Source organism: Trachypithecus francoisi, unplaced genomic scaffold, assembly GCF_009764315.1.
Source record: "Trachypithecus francoisi isolate TF-2019V2 unplaced genomic scaffold, Tfra_2.0 Lachesis_group2, whole genome shotgun sequence".
Taxonomy (NCBI): Eukaryota; Metazoa; Chordata; class Mammalia; order Primates; family Cercopithecidae; genus Trachypithecus; species Trachypithecus francoisi.
The window spans coordinates 87,095,997-87,120,460 of record NW_022681465.1 but is presented as its reverse complement, the minus strand read 5'-3'; the positions used below and the strand labels follow the sequence as shown (position 1 = coordinate 87,120,460).

Sequence of the window (24,464 nt, the reverse complement as noted above, 5' to 3'; positions counted from 1 at the left end):
AAAACAAACAATCAACATAAGACATGATTTCTTAGGTAAAATTCCAGGAATTTAAAAAGTACTAGTGAAGCAGAAATTCATTATTATTAAGCAACATTTAAACATATATAGACCGGGCGAGCTCTGGAGAATTAAAAACAATTGCTAATAAAAGGGTTGAAAGTAAAAAACATATACTAGAATACAAAAGATGAAAAAAAACAGGAAAGATACAACAGAGAATTCAGCAGTTCTAGAATCTAATAGAAACTCCAAAAACAGAGAACAGAGATTTCTAACTTGGGGGAAAAAAAATATCAAATACAAAAAACACTCCTAGAGATCAAGAAAAAAAGAAAGACAATTTTCAAAGCACCCTGAGTACCACACAAAATTAAAAGTCCCATTCATCATAAAATTGAAGACGACTGATATCTTTTGGAATCTTTTAAGAAAATTAACATTGAACCTGGGAAGGTAATAGGAAAAAGGCATGATTTGTCTCCCAGCAAAACAAAAAAACACTACAAACAGGGTAAACAAATTGCTCAAAAAGTGTGTGATCCAAATTCAAAGCAAACTGGTATGTGGAATGGCTTTGAGCAGTTTTCATTTGACCCTGACACTTCCCATTCTCTCTGCAGACACAGAAGTCATAAAATTAGGAAGATAGTAAAGGTGAGGCAATCAAGACTGTTAATTGGCCCATCCAGTATTTATATAAACTCTGGCTTTAGATTTTCAATTTTAGAATCTGTGGATATAAGGGAGACTTTATGGTAACAGAAAATGCAAATGTTAACTTGGGATATGTGAATGTGCAGTTTACAGATGTTATGACATACAAATAATTAGAGGAAAGGAAAAGGTGCCTTTAAAATCATCTCACAAAGTATACTTCTAAGGCGAGTCAGAGATTTGGGTTAAATCTTTATGTATCAAAGTCAATAGATGTCTGAAGTTGGTGAGATAAAAATACAGGTTGAGCATCCCTAATCCAAAAATTCAAAATCCCAAATGCTCCTAAACCTGAAACCTTGAGCACCAAATGTGATGCCACAGATTGTCCACATGGGTGACAGAGATAGTGACACCTTAGTTTTGGGATGGCTCAAGGTACACAAACTTTGTTTCATACACAAAATTACTTAAAATATCAAAAATTATCTTCAAGTTGTACATGAGGTATAATGAAACAAATGAATTTCATTTTTAGGCTTGGGGCCCATCTCCAAGATCTCTCATTATATATTATGCAAATATTCCAAAATCAAAAAAAAATCTGACATCTGAAATACTGCTGGTCCCAAGCATTTCAGATAAGGGATACTCAACCTGTATATGATGGCAGTGAACAGAAATGGTTAATAGTTGACTGTTGGATGTGGAATGGCAATTTGGAAGGGGAGGGGCACAAGAATATTGCTTTCTATTATAAATGCTTCTATGGCATTTTATTTTCTAATTTATGCATGTTACTTTGATAACTTTTAAAGAGATGATTCAAACCTATACCTACAAATGAGGAGAGTAATTAAACTTAGGGACATTTACAGTTCATCTGTAATGGTGATAGATGTATGATACATTTCCTTTTCTTTTTTGTATTTGATTCAGTAACACTACTATGGTAATCTGACAAATCAAGCAAAAGCTGAAAAGGAATCAGTTCAGAAGGAGCAATCTGTTAAAAAAAAAAAAAAGCAATGAAAAAAATGAGACAAGACTGGCCTATACTCTTCCTAAATGAAACTAGAAAATTAAGACACACAGATATTACAAATAACAATCCAAACACCTTCATTCATTTAGCCTTTCCCAGAAGTGAGATAACAGAATAAAAGTGAAATATGTCCTGTATTTTTATTAACTGAACTTCTCTTTTTGAGTTTCTATGTTCTTTGCATTCTTCTATTAGTATATCCACATATACAGAACATTGATAACCACTGTGGTCACAGTAGTATTTTTCCTTGTCTACTTTTCACTATTTTTTATGTAGGCAACTAATCCTTCCTTGAGTGAACAAATCTGTTTCCTTTTTGATTTCTGTTCCTTAGCTTAAAGTCAACCCTTTAAAGGGTTAATATTTAACTATTAGTTTTAATATTTTATAATTCACATGAAGTTAATTTTGAATATGGCATGAGGTAGGCATCTACCCAGTTATCCTAACACACTATCTGTTGATATGCCTTCCTTTTTCATATGTGATGCCTCATTTATTAACTAAATTCCTATAACAAGATATACATCAGGGACATGTCACTTTGGATTGTTTAGGTGAACGGTAACAATACCAATCATTTTTGTTGCCCCAGTACCTACACCTCACTGGGTCTTAAATATTTGGGTTCATTCATTTAACAATTTATTAAGAACCTTGGGCTGGGCGCAGTGGCTCATGCCTGTAATCCCAGCACTTTGAGAGGCTGAGGCGGGCAGATCACGAGGTCAGGAGTTCGAGACCAGGCTGGCCAGCATAGTGAAACCTGTCTCTACTAAAAATTAGCTGGGCACAGTGGTGCGTGTCTGTAATCCCAGCTACTCAGGAGAGGCTGAGGCAGGAGAATTGATTGAACCCGGGAGGCGGAGGTTGCAGTGAGCCACAATCACGCCATTGCACTCCGGCCTTAGCAACAAGAGCAAGACTCCATCTCAAAAAAAAAAAAAAAAGAAACTTCATATATTCTAGGCATAGCAAGTTCAAGATATATAATGGAATATGAAGAAAGACAGGGTTCTTTCATCAATCTTAAAATATGAATAGAAAATTTATGGAAAGAGTAAGCAGCATTGTTTTTTGTTGATAAATGAGTTTGAGTCCTAAGATTAATTTTCATTGCCACATCTGTAATGTATTTTATAATTAATATTTAATTTATGTAAGACTTTGTTCACTGCACTGGTTACACAAGACACAAAAAAACAGTTTCAAAATTACAGGAGTTTGGGCTAGGATATGCAACAAAGAAAAATTTAAAGTGCTGATGGAAAACTTAAGGGAAAAGTGTTTCATCCTTTATTTCAAGGAAAGATTGTATATTATAAAAACAAACATTGTTATGCCATTGAGTACAGAGCTCCCATCACAAACATTTAACCATTTTCATCATACATCTGATGATCTAAAAATCAAAATCACTTTGAAAGGCTTAAGTATTTTACTGTTTCTTAAAGATTATGTTATCACATTATAGTGACACACTACTGTTTTAAAGACTCAAGTAAAAATGAGTAATTTTTAACCAAAAGTGTATCATATCCTATTTACTTGTTTTATAAGATCAATAAACACTATAGTAAGATTTGGCATTTAAACATTAAACATGTCGAAGCCCCCTGAAGAATATACCAGAAATAAGAAAGACATTTAGAATGCTTTAATATTTCTAGTTAACACCGTTTGTATCACTAACTGCACTGTTGTAAGTTTTAGCATCTCACAACACTAGTCAGTAAGGATTTTTTTTTTAAGTGTAGGAGTGAGAATACAAGGAGAGGAGCTATGAGAATGTCAAGTTTTATACTTCTGTTAAAAACTCAAAAATCAAAACTATTTTCTTCTCTGCATCAAAACCACAGACTTGAAGGATGTTTTGGCTTTAATCCCATGACTCATCATCTACTGGGTTGGGAACTTGTGAAGAAGAAAACCCAGCTGTGTTCAAACTGCTCTTGCCCTGGTAATTATTTAAAAAAAAAAAAAGAAACAAACATTTAATTTTATGACAGCTTTAAAGTTACATCACTCAGACTGAGAGCAAGGACTCAAAGTGTCTATCATGTCTTCCCCAAACACACACAGAACTTTATTCTCACTAAATCTGATTCACCCGAAAAAAGGCTCATGTCAAACCAGGAAGTCTAAATTGCACAAAATGTTTCAATAAAAATATTTTTTAAGTCAACAGTTTTGACAAGTGGGGAAAACTTAATGCACTACACTCAATGAAACAGCATAAATATTTAATTAGCATGTTCATTGTTTCTATATAAAGGTTGTGCTCAGTCTATAAAAATCTGACATACCAGAAAAGACTTGTAGCCTTATGGCTGGGCGCAGTGGCTCATGCCTGTAATCTCAGCACTTTGAGGCTGAAGCAGGTGGATCACTTGAGGCTAGGAGTTTGAGACCAGCCTGGCCAACATGGTGAAATCCTGTCTCTATTAAAAACACACACACACACACACACACACACACACACACACACACACACAAAAAAAAAAAAAACCCAGCTGAGCATGGTGGCACATGCCTGTAATCCCAGATATACTGGAGGCTAAGGCACGAGAATTGCTTGAACCTGGGAGGCGGAGGTTGCAGTGAGCCAAGATCTTGCCACTGCATCCAGCCTGGACAATAGAGCCAGATACTATCTCAAAAAAAAAAAAAAAAAAAAAAAGAGAGAGAAAATAAAAGGCTTACTGTAACCCCAATAGGTCCTGTATTTTATATTAATTATTAATGTCAGAATTCAAAAATAATTCCATCAGAAATTTAAAAGATTCCAAATTAAAATTTAAAATCTGGGAAAGGAGACTGTTTAGGCATAAATCTCAAAGTTAATTCCTGACCTTTAAAGCCAAAAATATGTATATACATAAAATGTTAATGAAATAATAAAGTAGCTACCTTCCAGGCTTGATTATTAAATATTATAGTTACATCACAATATTAAGCACAACATTTACAAAGAGTAACCAGAAGATAAGTTCTGAATTTTTCCCTTCTACTAACCTTTCTAGTATCAACTGATGCAAACACGTTTCCTCTTGTACTACCACTGAAGCCAGGAATGTATGTACTAAAGGCAATTTCTTCCAACCATGCAGGAACATCCTGTTGAGCCTTTAAAAAAAATTGACTTCATATGCAACATAAAGTCTTAAAGATTGGAAAAGTTTACTTGTTATATATATATGCATAAAATGTCTACTTTCAACAACGAAGTAAGAAAACTATCCATTCCATTTTAAAAGTTTAACTTACATCTGTCAATACTTTTACTAGAGGCTGTGCTAAGTGGTTATCCGATTCAAGATCAAAAAAGGAAATAGCTCTGCCAGTATTCCCACAACGACCAGTACGCCCAATTCGATGAACATATTCATCAATGGTAGAAGGAAGGTCAAAATTGATAACATGTTGCACATTTTCAATATCCAGCCCTCTGGCAGCTACTGAAGTAGCAACAAGAACTGGGCACTTCCCACAGCGAAAATCTCCAAGAGCTTCCTCCCGCTCTCTCTGTTCCCGATCACTTGAAAGAAAAGAAAGCATGTTATTAGAACCACTCTTAAAATCATTAAAGTCAATCATTAAAGTTCAACATACAAATTTCTTTTTAATAATAGTAAGAATAGCAGCATTTGGCTGGGCACAGTGGCTCACACCTGTAATCCCAGCACTTTGGGAGGCTGAAGCAGGTGAATCACAAGGTCAGGAGATCCAGACCAGCCTGGCCAACATGGTGAACCCCATCTCTATTAAAGATACAAAAAATTAGCTGGGCGTGGTGGCATGCACCTGTAATCCCAGCTACTCGGGAGGCTGAGGCAGGAGAATCACTTGAACCCGGGGGGGCAGAGGTTACAGTGAGCCGCGATTGTGCCACTGCACTCCAGCCTGGGCAACTGGGCGAGACTCCATCTCAAAAAAAAAAAAAAAAAAGAATAGCAGCATTTAACATTAATATTCACTTCTTATATACCAGGTAGTATACTAATTCCTTCCAAGCTACCATTTTATTTAATCCTCACAATAATATTTTGAGTTGCAAAAATTATCTCCATTTGCAAATGAGGTAAAGTAACAACTAATATGTAGAGACAGAATACAAACTCAAGTCTGACAAAAATCAAATCCTATTATAATCTCTATGCTTTATAGCCTTAACATAAAATATACAACTACCTGATTAGAAGGCTTGCTTAAAAAAATATTTTTAAAGTACAATTTCAGAATGCCATATACTATGCAATATTTTAGGATCTACTAATAAAGTGCCAATAAAACTGTATTAATATGACATTTTAAAGCACTCCAATTTTAAAAAGAATAGATTTAGCAAAGGAAAAACTTGATATGGGGCCAGAGATCCTTAAGTGAGATCTCGAGAAGTTTCCACTCCTTATGTTGAGGCTGTCTAAGGCAGACCTTTATCTTACCCACCACAACCGCTTAGTTCTAAAAACTAAGAATGAAGATGAAAAATACTAGTTTAGTACTCCTGGGTATTACCCTTTTCCTCATATAAAGGACAAAAACAGTTTAGATCAGAGAGAATTCTGAATCCCAATCCTAGGATTATATCATATTAGTTATATAAACTGATGTTTCTTAAATACCAAATAGAAGTCATTCCCCTAATAAGAAATTATATTCATCTACTCACCCATGAATACTTGTAGTTGATATTTTTTCTTGACAAAGAAAAGTTGCAATAAAATCTGCTTTTTTCTTAGTTTCAACAAAGACCATAGTTCTTTCATCCCCTACAGGACAAATGAAATTATTAATATTCAAACTTCAAAATCAGGAAATGAAAAATAAAGCAGGGGTAGGAGGCAGTGCTTGAACAGGAAACTTTGTCCGCCACTGTATTTATTACCAGCACCACAGCCGGACCTGGTACATGAGAGAGACTCTAATTCTAGAATGGATGTCAAAGACACAAGGACTGTTTTCCTAGTTTAGGGATTTAAAAAATTAGCTTGTCCTTCCTCCTCCCAGGCCAACACAAGAAGTAGAACCTTAGGGAAAGGTAAGTCATATCTGTCTGCCAACTCTTAGTAGTATAAAATCGTCTTAGTCCTTTCCTCCCCTCCATTTCCCTCGCTCTATAAATGATTTTTGCTGTCTACCTCTCAAGATAATCCAATCTTTCATTCTCCCGTGATTGCCCGAGGTGTTTACAATAGTGGCATCTGACCTGGGGCTGCTTAATTCTATATAATCAGTGTTCCAAACATTATCTCTAATTCAAATCCCTTCATTCCCAAAATATTTTACAGATTAAAAAATTAAATGACAGCCTTATCCCAGGGTCTTAACTTGCTAAGGAATATTTATTTCTTAAAATATTTAACCAGTAGAAATTCAAGCATGGGCTGGAGATTTTCCCATACAGGGAATTTCCCTATAAAATGTTAGAGAAGAAAGATAATTTATAGCTTTAAAGCATATACAAATGTATTACTGTTCATAATCACTCTCCCCATTTCTCTGTCAGCTCACACCATTTACTCAGAAAATATTGAGTGCCTACTAGATGCCTGTCAACGTTTCTGTTGGATATACAGAAATAAAAGCCCCTGCTTTCACTATGGGGAGGCAAATACATATTATGCATTTAGTACTAAAAAGGAAAAAATCAGTAAGATAAAAGGTCCAGAGATGATTACTTTAGATACTTTAAGATAGGCTTATTAGACAGGCCTACTTTAGATATCCCAATTAGATGGTATCTTAGTAAAGATATAAATAAAGATAGTGAACTGTGCAGGTATCTAGGAAAAGAGCTTAAGGAAGAGGGAAAGACAAGTCTAAGCCTCTGAGAAATGGGTGTTCTTGGCCGGGCGCTGTGGCTCAAGCCTGTAATCCCAGCACTTTGGGAGGCCGAGACGGGCGGATCACAAGGTCAGGGGATAGAGACCATCCTGGCGAACACGGTGAAACCCCGTCTCTACTAAAAAATACCAAAAAAAAAACTAGCCGGGCGAGGTGGCAGGCGCCTGTAGTCCCAGCTACTCGGGAGGCTGAGGGAGGAGAATGGCGTGAACCCGGGAGGCGGAGCTTGCAGTGAGCTGAGATCCGGCCACTGCACTCCAGCTTGGGCAACAGAGCGAGACTCCGTCTCAAAAAAAAAAAAAAAAAAAAAAAAAAGAAATGGGTGTTCTTATACTCATCAAACAGAAAAGAGATCCTAATGCGGCCTCTACATCCTGGGCAGAGGGAATAGCAAGTACAAAGGCCATGAGGCAGAAGTCTACCTGGTATATATGAGGAAGAGTAATGGGCCAAGTGTGGCTGGAGTAGGGAGAGCAATAGGAGATAAAGTCAGAGAGGTAATGGAGGCCATATCATAAAGGGCCTTGATGGCTACTGAAAGAACATTTCTACTCTAAGAAGGGAAAACATGGGGTTTCGAGCAGAGAAGTAACATGATCTGATCTTTAACTGAGGATTTAAAGGATTCTACATATAATTTGATGGTAGAATCAAGAGGATTATGCTAACAGATGAGACGTATAGTTTGAGAAAGAAATCAAGAGTGATTCCAAGATTTTCTGTTTGAGCAACTGGAAAAATGGAACTAACATTAACTGATATAGGAAAACTACAGGAAAAAATCATTTAGAGAGGATATTTAAGCCTTAGATATCTATTAAATGACCAAGTAGCAAAATCAAAATGCTAACTGGTTCCCATAATGAGTTAAATCTTTGAATCATGGTCATTTTACATTTATTTCAGAATGATGATTTTATGTTTTATTAAAAATTGTTTCAACAGTTCCAGAGGTCATCCAACAAGACGCCCAAGGCTAAAATGGATTCATCTGACAGAGCCACGTACATAGCACTGCTGAGCTCAGGCCCTGGTCTTGTCTTTCCTTGGTTCCCAGTGTGAACTGCAAGTAGCAATAAAAATTTAACTCTGCTGATTCTATTTCCCTAGTTTTTCCCTACTAATTTTGTATTTGTTCTAGGTCAGACAATGAGCTATTTCCCATTGGTGGCAGCAATGACTGCAAATTTAGCTTTATAAGACTATCAACCTCTGTTGGGTGAAAAATGATAGAGAATCAATTTTGTTGGTCTATTTCTGTGTGTATTTGCCCGGTGAGCCAAAATCAACTAAGAATATAAAGAATTCTGGCTTTAGTTACTTGATCATAAATTTTTGTATTTCTGTGTTCACTCCTGATGTGTGGCTGACGTGGTGGAACTGAGGCTATAAGTTATCTATGTGCCTGTAATTCAGAAAGGGTTTTATCATTATGTGAAATCAGTTGTGGCTATCCTGCAGAAGTTTTTTTTTTTTTTTTTTTTTTGAGATGGAGTCTCGCTCTGTCGCCCAGGCTGGAGTGCAGTGGCGCAATCTTGGCTCACTACGAGCTCTGCCTCCTGGATTCATGCCATTCTCCTTCCTCAGCCTCCCGAGTAGCTGGGACTACATGCGCCCACCACCATGCTCGGCCTTTTTTTTTTTTTTGTATTTTTAGTAGAGACAGGTTTCACCGTGTTAGCCAGGATGGTCTCTCTCAGTCTCCTGATCTTGTGATCTGCCTACCTCAGCCTCTCAAACTGCTGGGATTACAGGCGTGAGCCACCGCGCCCAGCCCCTATAAAAGTATTAACACTTTAAATTACAAAGTCTCTTAAAGGAACTCTATTCAAATTTGTTTATAAAGATGAATAGAAGAGAAATGTTATCGAAGTAAATATTCCTAAAATATCAGAAAGTAAAGAAATTGAACTTGTAATGCTCTAAACTTTTGAAAAATATAAACTATATTAAACTTTTGAAAAAACTTATTACAAGAATCAGAAACATTTTAAGAATCCAAGTGGCCGGGTGTGGTGGCTCAAGTCTGTAATCCCAGCACTTTGGGAGGCCGAGACGGGAGGATCACGAGGTCAGGAGATCGAGACCATCCTGGCTAACCTGGTGAAACTCCATCTCTACTAAAAAATACAAAAAAACTAGCCGGGCGAGGTGGCGGGCGCCTGTAGTCCCAGCTACTCGGGAGGCAGAGGCAGGAGAATGGCATAAACCCAGGAGGCGGAGCTTGCAGTGAGCTGAGATCCGACCACTGCACTCCAGCCTGGGCGGCAGAGTGAGACTCCATCTCAAAAAAAAAAAAAGAATCCAAGTTCACATAATTAAGTGAAATCTTTGGTAAATGAGACTAATACTTTTGCTTTAAAAAAAAAGAAAAAAACCTTTTCCCCATTATCAGTGTTAAGTTTAACACACTTATTTTACTTGGGTTTGTTTTTCCTAATGTATAGAGGTTTACCAGCAAAATAAGCTAGTAGTATTCCTCCATGATGTTTAAGAGTATGAAAATGGAAATCTGTGTTCAACTAAATTTAGTCATTTATTCAATAGTATTTATGTTTTGAAAAATACCATCTTGAAGGTAATTTCCAAAATCTTCAGGTAACTGAAAACAGTAGACAATGCTTGTGTATGAGATCTCCCAGTTTCCCATCTCCCTACTCCCAATTTCCTTTATGAAACAGAAGTTACTATAATTAAAAGATATAATTAACATAAGTGGTTACAACTACACCAGGAATAACAGTGACAGTAATAAAAACTGTAATTGCTTTTGTTTCAAGGAAAAAAAGTAGTTTAGTGGCTTTCAAACATTTTGGTCTCTGTCACATTTAAACTCATAAAACACTGATAATCCTGGAGTTTTTCTTGTGTGTTTTGATATTTACTATATTAAAAATTAACACCTAGATAACCTTTAAATAATTATTTGAACAATATTTGCCTATTAAAATAATTCTTAGAATAATTATGAAAATTATTTTTACCTTGCAGACCCCATTAGAGGATCTTAGATAATCTGGGGGAGACACATTTTGTCCTAAAATGTCAGTTTGTTCCAGAACATTGAAAAAGCACAATGAAAGATAAAACTTGGAAACTGAATTTTATCTGCTTTGATTTATAACACTTGGGTCAAAATAAGCTATAAAAGGTGTTAATATTTTAGCAAAGGTCACTCAGTTTTGATGGAATTACTTTCTTGATTTACTGTTTAATGCTTTCCCTTATAATATGAGGAGTTTTTTTTCCTCAGAGCCATTACACTGGATAAAAAGTTATTCTTTACTCTCCTTGTAATCAGCCTAGATCGCAGAGATTCTGTTGACTTTATTAGGTCTGATTGTTTAAAAAAAAAAAAAAGTTGGCCGGGCGCAGTGGCTCAAGCCTGTAATCCCAGCACTTTGGGAGGCCGAGACGGGCAGATCACGAGGTCAGGAGATCGAGACCATCCTGGCTAACACGGTGAAACCCCGTTTCTACTAAAAACTACAAAAAACTAGCCGGGCGAGGTGGTGGCGCCTGTAGTCCCAGCTACCCGGGAGGCTGAGGCAGGAGAACGGCGTGAACCTGGGAGGCAGAGCTTGCAGTGAGCTGAGATCTGGCCACAGCACTCTAGCCTGGGTGACAGAGTGAGACTCCGTCTCAAAAAATAAATAAATAAATAAATAAATAATATAATAAAGTAAAATAAAAAAGACTAAAGAAGGGGAGAAAAAGAAGAAAAAAAGACTAAAGAGAGAAAGTTCCCTATTTATGAAAGAGCTGTGGTTATTTACAACCATGTTAATTTCTATGTTCACTTCTAAATGTTTTATTATCACTTCAATTAAATTGATAACCAAATAGTTTCTCTCATACCCACAAATCCTACAATCAAATATTCAACTCTCCTCTGACAACTCCTTCTGTCTTTTTAAGATCAAATTATAAATTTAGAAGAAGAAATTCACCTAGAAAACTTTTGAGATTTCTCAGAGAGAGCCCCAAGGAAAGCACAAAGGTTTATTATTTCACCTTATAAAAGAAGGGATTCTAGAAATTACTATTTTTTAAATGTATTACTATTTAAGAGTTGTATGGTAAGAGGTGTCAAACCAGAAAAGACTACACTTTGCCAAGATTAAAGAGAATAAATATTAATACAGGTTGAGCATTCCTAACTTGGAAATCCAAAATCCCAAACTTTTTGAGTACTGACATGATGCTCAAAGGAAATGCTCACTGGAGCATTTCAGAGTTTCGGATTAGGGATGATCAAGTGACAAATATACTGCAAATATTCCAACAGTTAATAAAAAAAAAATCTGAAACATGGCCAGGCATGGTGGCTCACACCTGTAATTCCAGCACTTTGAGAGGCCAAGGCAGGCGGATCACCTGAGGTCAGGAGTTCGAGATCAGCCTGGCCAATGTGGTAAAACCCCATCTCTACTAAAAATACAAAAATTAGCTGGGCGTGGTGGCAGGTGCCTGAAATCCCAGCTACTCAGGAAGATGAGGCAGGAAAATCGCTTGAACCCAGGAGGCAGAGGTTGCTGTGAGCCAAGATAACGCAGTCGCACTCTAACCTGGGCGACAAGAGCGAAACTCCATCTCCAAAAAAAAAAAAAAAATCTGAAACACTTCTGGTCTCAACCATTTTGGATAAGGGATATTTGGCCTGTATTTTTTTTTTTTTTTTTTTTTTATGCATGCTTTATGGGAGTCCCTCATGATTTGTAAATTCCCTCACCATCCAAAGTATGTTTTTACCCTCAGGAGAAACACTGTTCAAAATTCTATAAGGTAACTCTACGGAGTTTCCCTATATTTATCAAAGTCCTGAAGGTACGCTGCCTGATGCAACAGTACAGTGCTGCCTGTCATAATTTCACTTTTTAAAACGTCTATAACCTTACTTCTTTCCTAACTTGAATCCAGCATCTTCTCCAGTGGTTCTTCACTAGGGATGTACATCAGACTTACACATGGCATTCTGTAAAAATATAAATGTCTGGACCCTATTTCTACATCTACAGGTGAACTCAGTTTCCATTTCGTCTTTCATTGTGCTTTTTCAATGTTCTGGAACAAACTGACACTTCATGACAAAGTAAGTCTTTCCCAGAGTCTCCAAGATCCTCTAAAGAGGTCTGTTAGGTAAAAACAATTTTCATAATTATACTACTAAGTCTATTTACTTTATATTCTTGATATGAAAAATTACATCTGCCCATTTTCACAAATCAGGCTTCTTCTTTGAAAATAGGCTTAATCAGATGTTTTACCTAGTATTTTTTTGAATGGCTTTATTACCTTTATTTTGCATGTCATAGAAAAAGATTTTATCAGTAGCATTATTCTTATTATGAACCCTCCTCAGACCCTTGATATTTAACAATTACCGGTAACAAATTTACCATGATCATTAAATCTGTCATCTTCAGACAGCTTTTGTCTTCTTTAGATGCTTGCCCAAAGGCTGTGCTGTAAGCTATATAGATCAGAGTCTATGTCCGAAAGGTGAGACTCCAAGCCTTGTGAAGAACTATTAATACTTCAAAGAATAGAATCTTGGGTAGAAGGTTCTAAAGTTGACTGCTTTGACACCTTTTAGACCCTATCACTGGACTGAGTGAGATTTCCAGGACTAGTCCTTCTACAAACAGACAGAATCATGCAAGCTGATCCCTAACATATACAATGAAGTAAGAATTACATAAGGACTGAATGAGCTGATGAAGAAAATCTCTCTGTGGTCATGTGTTGGCAATACTGTTAATATTATTTTAATATTCTATTTTCTGGATATATGAAGCTTTTTTTCCTCTTAAGCTAGCTGTCATCTACACATTTTAGTAGACTGCTTTTGTAAACTAAAATCAAACATTCTAAAATCATATCTGACCTCGCATCTCACTGACACCCCATCCCAACCCAAATTCAGATTTCTTAACTAAGTCTCCTTACTTTTCATGGTAGTTATCTGCAACAGTTAAATAAGAATCTGTCTGCCTCCTTTAACCAAGATATAAGTGGACAAGTTACCTGTGCAACTAACATCTCACCTGAAAACGGCATGGCAGGTACGACCAGATACTTTAAGGAACAAAGGTTGGCTTTCCTTATGGAATCAGTGCCTACGAAGACCTCCCATATAAGCTGGCCTGATGCTTGTCTTACACGGCCCAGTCTTGGAGATTTTAAGGAAGGCCATACACTTCCTGACAGGACATGAACCACAGGAAATATGGGGGACCTTCAGTAGAGTGAGATTCACTCCAATGTATACCCACTGCAGGTGAAACCTAGTAGAGAGAGTTTCTGAGACTTAGTTTCCTATCCCTTAGATAGCAAATAATCAAGGATTTTTAAAGTTCAATCTGACATTCCTTATGAAAACTTCCAGACAAAAGTTAATTTTGTGACTTTAGTAAAAGTCAATACTGTATGGCTCTAGATTTGCAAAACAAACTGAAGGAGGCCTATTTATTGTTAATGAACAATCTTGCTGCACTCATGCCAATAAGCCAGCCAAACATAAGACCAAACTTCTTGTCATCAAGACTCTCTCTGAGATTATTATGGTCATGAGGTAGATACAAGCTGTCAGAAAACATTATGGAAGAATTTGAAGTAAGCAAAAAAGATCACTGTCTAGCACACTCTTTGTGCTTTCTATAGTCTTTTTCATAACTGTTGCAATTGATAGCAATGCCAATGATTCTCAGTAAAAATGCAAATAAAGTTTTACCCTGAAATGTAATTGATTACTGCATTTGAATAATGACCAGTTTTACATCTATCTCTAAGTTAATTTTAGCATTCCTAATTGCCTAAACCAGGGGTGTCCAATCTTTTGGCTTCCCTGGGCCACATTAGGAGAATTGTCTTGGGTCACACATAAAATATGCTAACACTACTGATAGCTAATGAGCTAAAAAACAACAACAACAACAAAAAACAAACAAACAAAAAAACTCATCATGTTTTAAGAAAGGTTACGAATTTGCATTGAACCACATTCAAAGCTATCCTGGGCTGCATATGGCCTGTGGGTTGTGGGTTGGACAAGCTTGGCCTAAACATACATGTATTTTTTGAATTCTCCTTTTGACTAGCTGTAACATCTTACTGGTTCCTTTGGTAACTAAAGAGCTCAATAAATTCTTTGATCCATGTTGATTTAAAATTATGAAAAAGGCAGTTTGGCTATACTACTCTGAAATAAACCTATATATTTAAAGGCAAAAGGAAAAAATAGCATAATTAAGTGAAAGAGTAGAAAAATAGATAAATTATATGAATAAAAATTTGTATAATTTGAGGATATACTGGATGGATATTACATGCAAAGTTAAAAAGATATCAACTATGAACACTAAACCAAAAAAATATTTCACAGCTTAAATAATACAGAAGTATATCAATAGTGCTCACATATAATACGTTGACCTTTTCTCAAGGGCAAACCAGTACTTCTGGAAAACTCTCTCCTTTTGGATTATTTGCAAAATAAACTTTATCCCACAAACTCATATATAAAAAAATCTTGGCGGGGCGCAGTGGCTCATGCCTGTAATCCCAGCACTTTGGAAGGCCGAGGTGGGCAGATCACGAGGTCAGGTGATCAAGACCATCCTGGCTAACATGGTGAAACCTTGTCTCTACTAAAAATAGAAAAAAATTAGCCGGGCGTGGTGGTGGGTGCCTCTCTAGTCCCAGCTACTCGGGAGGCTGAGGCAGGAGAATCGCTTGAACCTGGCAGGCGGAGGTTGCAGTGAGCCGAGATCATGCCACTGCACTCCAGCCTGGGCAACAGAGCAAGACTCTATCTCAGAAAAAAAAAAAATCTTAAGGTGCCTATATTAGAAATACATTCTAACTTCAGCAAACCATATAGTGCTCATCTCTTCTGCATTAGCAGCATCAACTTATGGTGGGCAAGTTACTTGACCTCTCTATATTTGTTTCTTCATCCGTAAAATGGGGATAATGACAAAATCTACTTCATAAGGTTGTTTTGAGAATTAAATGAGCTAACACACGTACAATAATTAGAATGATATGTGGCCCATAGCTATTATTATTTTTATATGCTATTAGTGTATATTATGAAACACTTGATGAAGCCAACCAATAAAATTTCTCAAACTCAAGATGAGTATTTGGTTTTTAAAAGTTTTTATAAAACTCAGCACAAACTAAAGACTAGAAGCCTGTAAGTGCTTTTAAAGTCACCTTTCCATTTTTTCTTCTTGCTCATTATTGGAAATTAAAAGATGAGCCACCTTCACATTCCTCTGTCTCAACACTGACATTCAAGCTGAAACGCCAAGTACTAAAATGGAGGGTGTGGATGGGGAAAGTATAACATAATAAGTAGATCTAGCCTGTGAGGTAATCAGAAGGTATTAAAATGAACATATTTAGAATTTTTGTTTCCAGTCTCAAAATAAGGCTATCTTAAACAACCAAACTAAAAAATCAAGACTTCAAAAATAAAAATTGGGCCAGGAATGGCGGCTTACGCCTGTAATCCCAGCACTTTGGAAGACCAGTGTGAGTGGATCACTTGAGCCCAGGAGTTCAAAACCAGCCTGGGCAACATGGTAAAAACCCCATGTCTACAACAACTAAAAAATTGGCTGGGCATGGTGGTGCACGCCTGTAGTCCGAGCTACTCAGGAGACTGACGTGGGAGAACTGCTTAAGCCTGGGAGCTTGAGGCTGCAATGAGCTGTGGTCATGCTACTGCACTCCAGCCCTGGCAATAAAGCAAGGCTCCGCCTCAAAAAAATACAAATAATAAAAAGTAAAATTGGGGCAAGTACAGTGGCTCATGGCTGTAACCTCAGCACTTTGGGAGGACAAGGTGGGAGGATCGAGGCCAACAGTTCAAGACCAGCCTGGTCAACAGTGTGATCTCTATCTGTACAAAAAAATAACAAAGAATTAGCCAGGCATGATGGTACATGCCTATAGTCCTAGCTACTTGGGAAGCTGAGGTGGGAGGGTCGCTTGAGGCCAGGAGTTTCAGGCTGCCATGAACTATGACTACACAATTATTTCAGGCCAGGCAACAAAGTGAGACCATGTCTCTAAAAAAATAATAAAATAAAAATAAAAATTGATTGGGGGAGTAGAAGAGAAAAAAAATTTCCCACAGATATTGTGAAGGAAGACAACTAGATCTTAAGCCCCTTTTAGCTAAAAAGTTATTCAAATCTATGAATTTGGGAAGCCTTAGGAAGCAAGAACTAGGAACCAGAAACAGAAAAATAATCTGCTTTTGATGGAGTAATAGTGTGATGTAAACATGTGTCACTACTAAGCCTTTCTAGTTTCCTAAAACAAAAAATAGATATACTTCTGGTGGAATAATTAAAATGCAGTCTCAAATCCTTCCTATTTTCAAACTTAATGGTGGAGAAAGGACTGTATTTTTATACAATTTACCCAGAAAACTGAATCATAACATTTTTTATAAAAGAGCTCTAGAGGGAGAGAGAATTCAAACAAACTTATCAGACCAAATAATTCTTCAGTGATTTTTAAAAATTATTCATTTAAAAAAATCATGACAAAAAATGTATCAACATAAGATACCTATGTTTCGTAGAATTTCAACAAGTTTTTCTCTTTTTGAGAACTGGCCAACTTGGAGAACGGTCTGCTGAACATCTCTACATGCTCCACCCACTTGTCCAACAGCAACAAACAGATAATTCGACTTTAAAAACTCTGCAGCCAACCTTGAAAAACAAAAGATTATTCTTTAACTTATCCTCCTCTCCATTAGTATCCATAATATCCACTGAATTCCTGTAGGTGTTATCTCAATATTAATCAGACAGCAGATTACGACAGCTATAAGATGGTTGGTTACTTATATCACCCAAGTACTATTTTGAAAGATCAGTATAAAATATTAGGATTTTGCAAAATACATAACTACTAGAGAAAAAGTTTGTCACAGTATGTATATGGTAATTACAAGTGGATTTGCTATCCACGCAAAACTATATAAAATATGTGTATAACACTTAAAAAAAGCATCAACTAAAAGAAATAAACTGCAATAAGCAGGAATTATTTTTTAGTAAAAACTGAAATGTAAGCCTAAGGCACAAATTCTGTTCTCCACTCATTGTTTTTATGTATGCTATTATTAGTTGTTTTCTGAAAATATTACCTATTAAATTACTCTACTTCAAATGAATGATTTCAAGCAAACCAGATCTTAGGTCAGTGCTCTCTATGTCATGACACACATAGAAAGTAGTATTTACAAGGCACAATTGGGCAAAACAAGTGAGACAAGATGAAAGGCCCATGGACATAGTGGAATCAGGATAGGTGTGCCTGCCCCAAAGGTTAAGGGTATCAATATCTTGACACATAGTTAACTATCAGCATGCAAATGAGAAGTCTTGCTTTAGATCACATAGAAACATGGGGGAGTGGACAAAGTTGCTAATGAGAAAGATGAGTTTTTAGGGATAAATGGGGAGTTTCAAATCTCTCTTCAATGCTTCTCCCTCCTATGTAGCAGTCCCTTATTTACCAGCTGGCTCCTTCATGAAAATAGCTCAAATTCAGCATATCCAGAATCTTAATAAATCACTGTTTCTTCTTTCTCCTTACTTCATCTCTTATCATAAAAGAAAAGCTTTTTTTTTTGCCTTCTTTTAGAGTCACTCTGTCACCCAGGCACAAAAGTTGAACTCATCTGAAATTCTCCATCATTCTTTTCCTTCACTAAAACTACAGAGTGTTTTGTGTCATGTATACAAGGTACTGGGAGTAGAAAGATGAACATGGTGTTAGCCTATGAGGTCATCACATCAAGTAGGAAAGATATATTTAAAAAACTACAATTTTAGTGTTAGAATAATGTTTACTGAACACTATGTTCCAAGAAATGTACAAAGTGACTTAGTTTCTTTCACAAGATACACTGGCAGGAAATGGATGAAATGATGTCTATTTAGAAAAATCCTCAAGTTTGAGGCGGGGCACAGTGGCTCATGCCCATAATCCCAGCACTTTGGAAGGCCAAGGCATGTGGATCACTTGAGTCCAGGAGTTTGAGACCATTCTGGCCAACATGGTGAAACCCCAAATCTACAAAAAATAAAAAATTAGCCACGTGCGTATGCGCACACCTGTAGTCCCAGCTACCCAGAAGGCTGAGGTGGGCCTAGGATGGCTTCAGTCAGGGAGGTCGAGATGGCAGTGAACCATGATTGTGCCTCTGAACTCCAGCCTGGGCAACAAGAGTGAGACCTTACCTCAAAAAAAAAAAAAAAAAAGGCTTCAAGTTTGAAGCTTGATCTAGGTTGATCTAGGGAAGCAGCAGGCAAGAATGTGGAACACTAATGATTGGGGAAAAGCATTCTATGCAGAAGGAAAGAAGAAACAAGCACAAATAATGAGAAAAGTAAAATTCAGCTTTCTCAGCCAAGAGGAAATAGCTCTAGTAGACTAGAAACACACGACTCCAGGTAAGAAAGTAGCAGGTAAGCCTGAGATTGTCATGTGTTAAAGAGTTTAAAAATCAGTCTATGAAGATGGAAAGATATGGGAAGGTTTATTTTAAATAAATGTCTAAAAGAATCAGACTTTATTTTGGCATTGCCACTAATGCAGAAGTGACACTAGAAGCAGGGAGACAGGTTAAAAAGCTACTTCCAGTGAGCAGGGCAAAACTGATTAGGACCTAAATTAAGGTGGGAAATAGAGAAGAAGCTAACAGATATGAAATATTTTAGAGATTACTGCTGTAATGGTTAATATTTGGCGTCAACTTGACTGGATTGAGGGATGCCTAGATGGTCAGTGAAAAACTGTTTCTGGATGTGTCTCTGAGGGTGCTACCAGAGGAGACTGACATTTCAGTTGGTAGACCGGGAGAAGAAGGCCCACCCTAAATGTGGGTGGACACCATCCAGTTGGCTACCAGCGCGGTTACAATGATGCAGGCAGAAGAAGGTGGGGTAACTTTGCTTGCTGAGTCTTCTGGCTCTCTTCTTCCCATGCTGGATGCTTGCTTCTGCTCCTCCTGCCCTTGGACATCATACTCCAGGTTCTTCAGACTTTGGACTCTGGGATATGCACCAGCGGCTTCTTGGGGGATCTATCAGCTTACTTGGTTTTGAGGCTTTCAGACTTGGACTGAGCCACTACTGGTTTCTCTCTTCTCCAGCTTGCAGACAGCCTATCATGGGACTTTACCTTGTGATTGTGTGACCAATTTTCCCTAATAAACTTACTTTTATATCTATATATATATTATTGGTTCTGTCCTTCTGGAGAACCCTAATATCACTGCCACATTGTACTTGTTATGCCCAGACCATTTGTTCCCCGAAAAAGACCACCAGAGTCCAGAGTCAAAGCCAAGCGGCAAGGATCTTTAATGCAAGTTCAAACTTGGTCCCTCCGTTCCACAACATACAGGAGGGCCCTGAACAATGCGTGCGCTTGCCTTTTATAGCCCAATGTAAACAGGACTTGTAAAGTTGCAGAGGAACGAGGGAATTCTCTAGGTTACAGCATTACAATTGGTTAACATTTTAAGTTTATACATTTAGCAGTTTTTTATTGGTTCCCGCGCTCTCACAAACGGCTGTGTTCTTATCGGGGATTTTCCAGGTGGTGTCCTTCTAAAGTTGAGATATATGGTAGTCTTTGAATTGAAAGATATATGGTAGGGAGACATATGGTGGGATGAGCCCAGGAAGTTGAGGGATATATGGAGGGGAGACATATGGTGGGATATGTTTATACTGGGCTCAGGAAGTTGAGAGATATATGGCAAGCACTAGTAATTGTTTGGACGAACGGAGGCAAGATGGCGTACTTCCGGGTTCTTCATCCCCCCAACTTTTCCCACGTGCGCGAAAATGCAGCCGACGCCCGGGAAGGTGCAGACCAACTGGGCATGCGCCAGGTGACGTCAATCTGAAGAGACCAAGATTTACCTGGTCGCACCTGCGGAACGCCCCCGGACACGCCTGTGCCCCGCCTATCACCCTCCCACTCCCAGAAAAGCCGCTCCGGACGAGTGCCACGCGCGGACTTCCCAGCTTCCCCACTGCGGTCGGGACTGTCGGAACTCCGTCCGAGGGCAGCACGGAGAACTCTGTGGGCCTCATTTGCCGGAGGCCAACAGACCTCTCCTTACCCACCTTCTTCCCCTGAAGCTAGGTGACCAAAATAAACTTGCAGTTTTGCTCCTACCCTTGCCTAGTCGCTGGTTCCTTTGCGCCCGATCTGGTGGTCTTAGAAAAAACAAAACAGTTGGTGCCGAACCCGGGAGGAGACCCCTCCTCGGGGCCCCCAGGGTCTGGGGAGCCTCCTCCTCCTCCTCGCTCCATGCCGCAGACGGACCAGGACCTGAGACCCGCTTCCCTCACTCTCATGGCCTCTCTGGGGTAAGTGCCCTTGTCTCCTCTTTACCTCCCTCGGCCAGAAATCCTGCGCAGGTCCGGGGTCCATTTGGAGCCACCACGTGGCTCGGGAGACCCGTTCAGGACGGAGACGTCCGCCTGAAGGTAATCTCCACTTAGGCTTCAAGAGCCTCTCGTCTGTCTCTGCTGGTTCCAAAGGACGCTTTGAAGCCAGGCAGGGATCCATTCCCATGTCCATTGGGTCCATTGTGTCGGTAAAGAGGAAACAATGGGAAACCCCCAGTCCAAATTTCCAAAGAGCACCCCCTCGGGGTGCCTCCTAGCCAATTTAAAAACCTTACAGCTTGAACAAGACCTTAGGAGGAAGCGGTTAATTTTCCTTTCCACTGTGGCGTGGCCCCGATACAAACTAGACAATCAGTCTCAGTGGCCACCGGAGGGCACCCTAGATCGCAATGTTCTGACCGACCTCAGCAATTTCTGCCAGCGGTTAGGCAAGTGGTCTGAAATTACGTACATACAAGGCTTTTGGGCCTTACGCTCTCGTCCCGACCTGTGTAGCCGGTGCTCTTCGGCCCAAGTTATGCTAGCCAAGGACGCCGGCTCACAGGAACCCGAAAAAGAGGAGTCTTCATTCCTTTCTGTTCAGCCGGAGGATCTAGGGTTTCCCTCACTTCCGCCCTATACTTCTCCTCCCTCCGCCCGGACTCCTCCTTCCTCTTCCTTACCTATAGTAATCCACTCAGTCCCGTGCCTCCTTCGGGGCACCCAACTGGCTGTCTTGAGTCTCCTGTCTCTGCACACACCCGCTCTAAGTGCCCTGCTGATGCCTCCACTCCTGCCCCACACCTTCCTACAGTGTTAGCGCCTTTGCGAGAGGTGGCTGGGGCGGAGGGGGTAGTCAGAGTACATGTCCCTTTTCATTGGCCGATCTTTCCAAAATTGAAAAGCGTTTAGGGGATTTCTCAGCTAATCCCACCGTTACATAAAGGAATTTAGATATCTTTGTCGGCCTATGACTTAACTTGGCATGACCTCCAGGTTATCCTAACCTCCACCCTAAACCCTGAGGAGCAAGAGCGCATCCTAGCGGCCGCCAGGCAGCACGCCAACCAACTACATTTAACTGATGCCACCATCCCACTAGGGGAGCAAGCAGTACCCTCGGCAGACCCAGACTGGAACTACCAAGCAAACCAGCCTGGGCGCCGTAGGCGAGACATAATGGTTCAGTGTTTGTTGGCTGGTATGCAAACAGCCTCAAACAAAACTGTAAATTTTAACAAATTAAAAGAAATTATACAAAATCCAGAAGAAAATCCAGCCGCATTCTTAAATAGGCTGACTGAGGTTCTAACCCAATATACCCGGTTAGATCCGGCCTCCCCCACAGGGGCCACCATTTTGGCGTCTTATTTCATTTCTCAATCAGCTCCTGACATTCGTAAGAAACTTCAAAAGGTAGAGGATGGTCCTCAGGCACCAATACAAGATCTGGTTAATTAGCCTTTAAGGTCTATAACTCCAGAGAGGAGACGGCTGAGGCAGTGCGACAGGCACGCCTCAAACAGAAGGCCCAACTCCTAGCAGCGGCTTTACAGCCCAATTGTAACCCCAGACCAGAGAGTACACACTCTGCAGACTCCAAGGCTACAAAAGGAGCCTGCTATAAGTGCGGCAAGGCGGGACACTATGCCAATAGGTGTCCGCAAGGTCCCCGAGCCCCAACGCAGCCTTGCCATAAGTGCAAGGCGTCAGGACATTGAGCCAATGAATGTCCTAAGCCTCGTCCACCAGCAACCCCCTGCCCTGCTTGCCAGCAGGGAGGACACTGGAAGTCTGATTGCCCCACCCTGAGAACAGGTGCTGCGTCTCCACGTGACCCCCTTTCCCAGGATCCTGGGAGCTCCTTCCAGCTCCTACATCTGGATGACAACGACAACTGAAGGTGCCAAGACTCAGGGACCCCCATCACCCTCGCCGAGCCGCGGGTAACTCTCCTGGTAGCGGGTAAGACAATTAATTTTTTAATAGATAGCGGGGCTACCTATTCTGTTTTGCCGTCCTTCTCTGGACCTAGCCTTCCATCCGGTATCTCTGTAGTAGGAGTAGACGGAAAGCCATCCACCCCACGAAAAACCCCACTCCTCAGTTGCTGCCTGGCCAACAACTACTTTGCGTACTCGTTCCTCATTATACCCTCATGCCTACCCCCTCACTAGGCCGAGACATCCTGAGCACCTTAAAGGCCTCCATATACATTCCCACCAACTCATCCACTCCCCTTCAACCCCTCATGACCTGTTGCTCATGCTTTGTGCAAGTGCACAGGCTCCTCCTATGTCGCCCCCCACCCCCATCTTCCCTATTTCTATACACCCTCAAGTGTGGGACACTTCCACCCCGGTCATAGCTGCCCACCACCCACCAGTTCTCGTCAAGCTCAAAGACCCCACTGTTACTTTAGAAGTTTGCTCCTCTCTAAATCCAGCCACTTTACTGCCAGGCTCTCTTAAACCACTCCATACTAAACATTCTTGTCCTGAGGTTCTGGAGGCTCAGCCCCCCAGCCACCTACACTTGCATGACCAGCCCCTTCAGAATGCACAACTAACCCTATTTGTGGATGGCAGCTCCTTTATCAACCCTCAAGGAAACAGACAGGCAGGATATGCAGTAGTTACCTCTTCCACAGTTTTGGAGGCAAAACCCCTACCACAAGGGACCACATCACAGCAGGCAGAACTCACTGCACTAACCAAGGCACTCCTACTATCAAAAGGAAAAACAGTAAACATATACACAGATTCTAAATATGCTTTTCTAATCGCACACACTCATTCAGTTATCTGGAAAGAGAGAGGGTTTTTAACCACCGGCGGTACCCCTATTATTAACAAAAACCAAATACTCAAACTACTAGATGCACTGTCGGCACCTTCCAAGGTAGCCATTATACATTGCAAAGGGCACCAAACTTCATCTAACCTGGTAGCAGCTGGCAACAATTTCGCTGATATCACTGCCAAGTCAGCCGCCGGATTTTCCACCCCTAAGCCTCCTTCCGCCTGTTTTCTCTCCCCCCAGTATGCCCCTAATTACACTCAGGAAGAAAAGGCTAAGCTATTACAAAATCCAACAGCCAAACTAGCTACGGGTGACTGGATTTATATAATAACAAACTAGTTATTGCTGAAACACAACTCCATACCATTCTAACAGACATACATAATTCTTTACATATAGGACCCAAAGCCTTATATAATTCCTAAATCCCCTCCTCCACTGTCCAACACTACAAAAACACTTACTTACAATCAACCAGCAGTGCTCTACCTGCCTAAAGGCAAATCCTCAAGGCGCATTGCGTAATCCCCATCCCAGCCATCAACTCAGAGGACACCAACCAGGTGAAGATTGGCAAATTGATTTCACACATATGCCAAAACATAAAAAATTCAAATACCTCTTAACCCTTGTGGACACCTCTTCCGGGTGGATCGAGGCCTATCCTACCA

General features: G+C 39.7%; 1 protein-coding gene across 6 annotated transcripts in view; it reads right to left on the bottom strand.

The window, feature by feature from the left end:
* Positions 1 to 3,347: 3,347 nt before the first annotated feature.
* The window catches only part of DDX4 (DEAD-box helicase 4), a 95,461-nt gene continuing 74,344 nt past the window's right edge, over positions 3,348 to 24,464 (bottom strand). For all 6 annotated transcript variants that reach the window (XM_033179586.1, XM_033179592.1, XM_033179590.1 and 3 more), the window contains 5 exons: positions 17,141 to 17,286; positions 6,378 to 6,477; positions 4,973 to 5,243; positions 4,721 to 4,831; positions 3,348 to 3,662 (listed from right to left, as the gene is read on the bottom strand). In XM_033179586.1, coding sequence (XP_033035477.1) covers positions 3,585 to 3,662; positions 4,721 to 4,831; positions 4,973 to 5,243; positions 6,378 to 6,477; positions 17,141 to 17,286 — 706 coding nt within the window. In that variant the 3' untranslated portion in view covers positions 3,348 to 3,584. The remainder of the gene's footprint in view (positions 3,663 to 4,720; positions 4,832 to 4,972; positions 5,244 to 6,377; positions 6,478 to 17,140; positions 17,287 to 24,464) is intronic.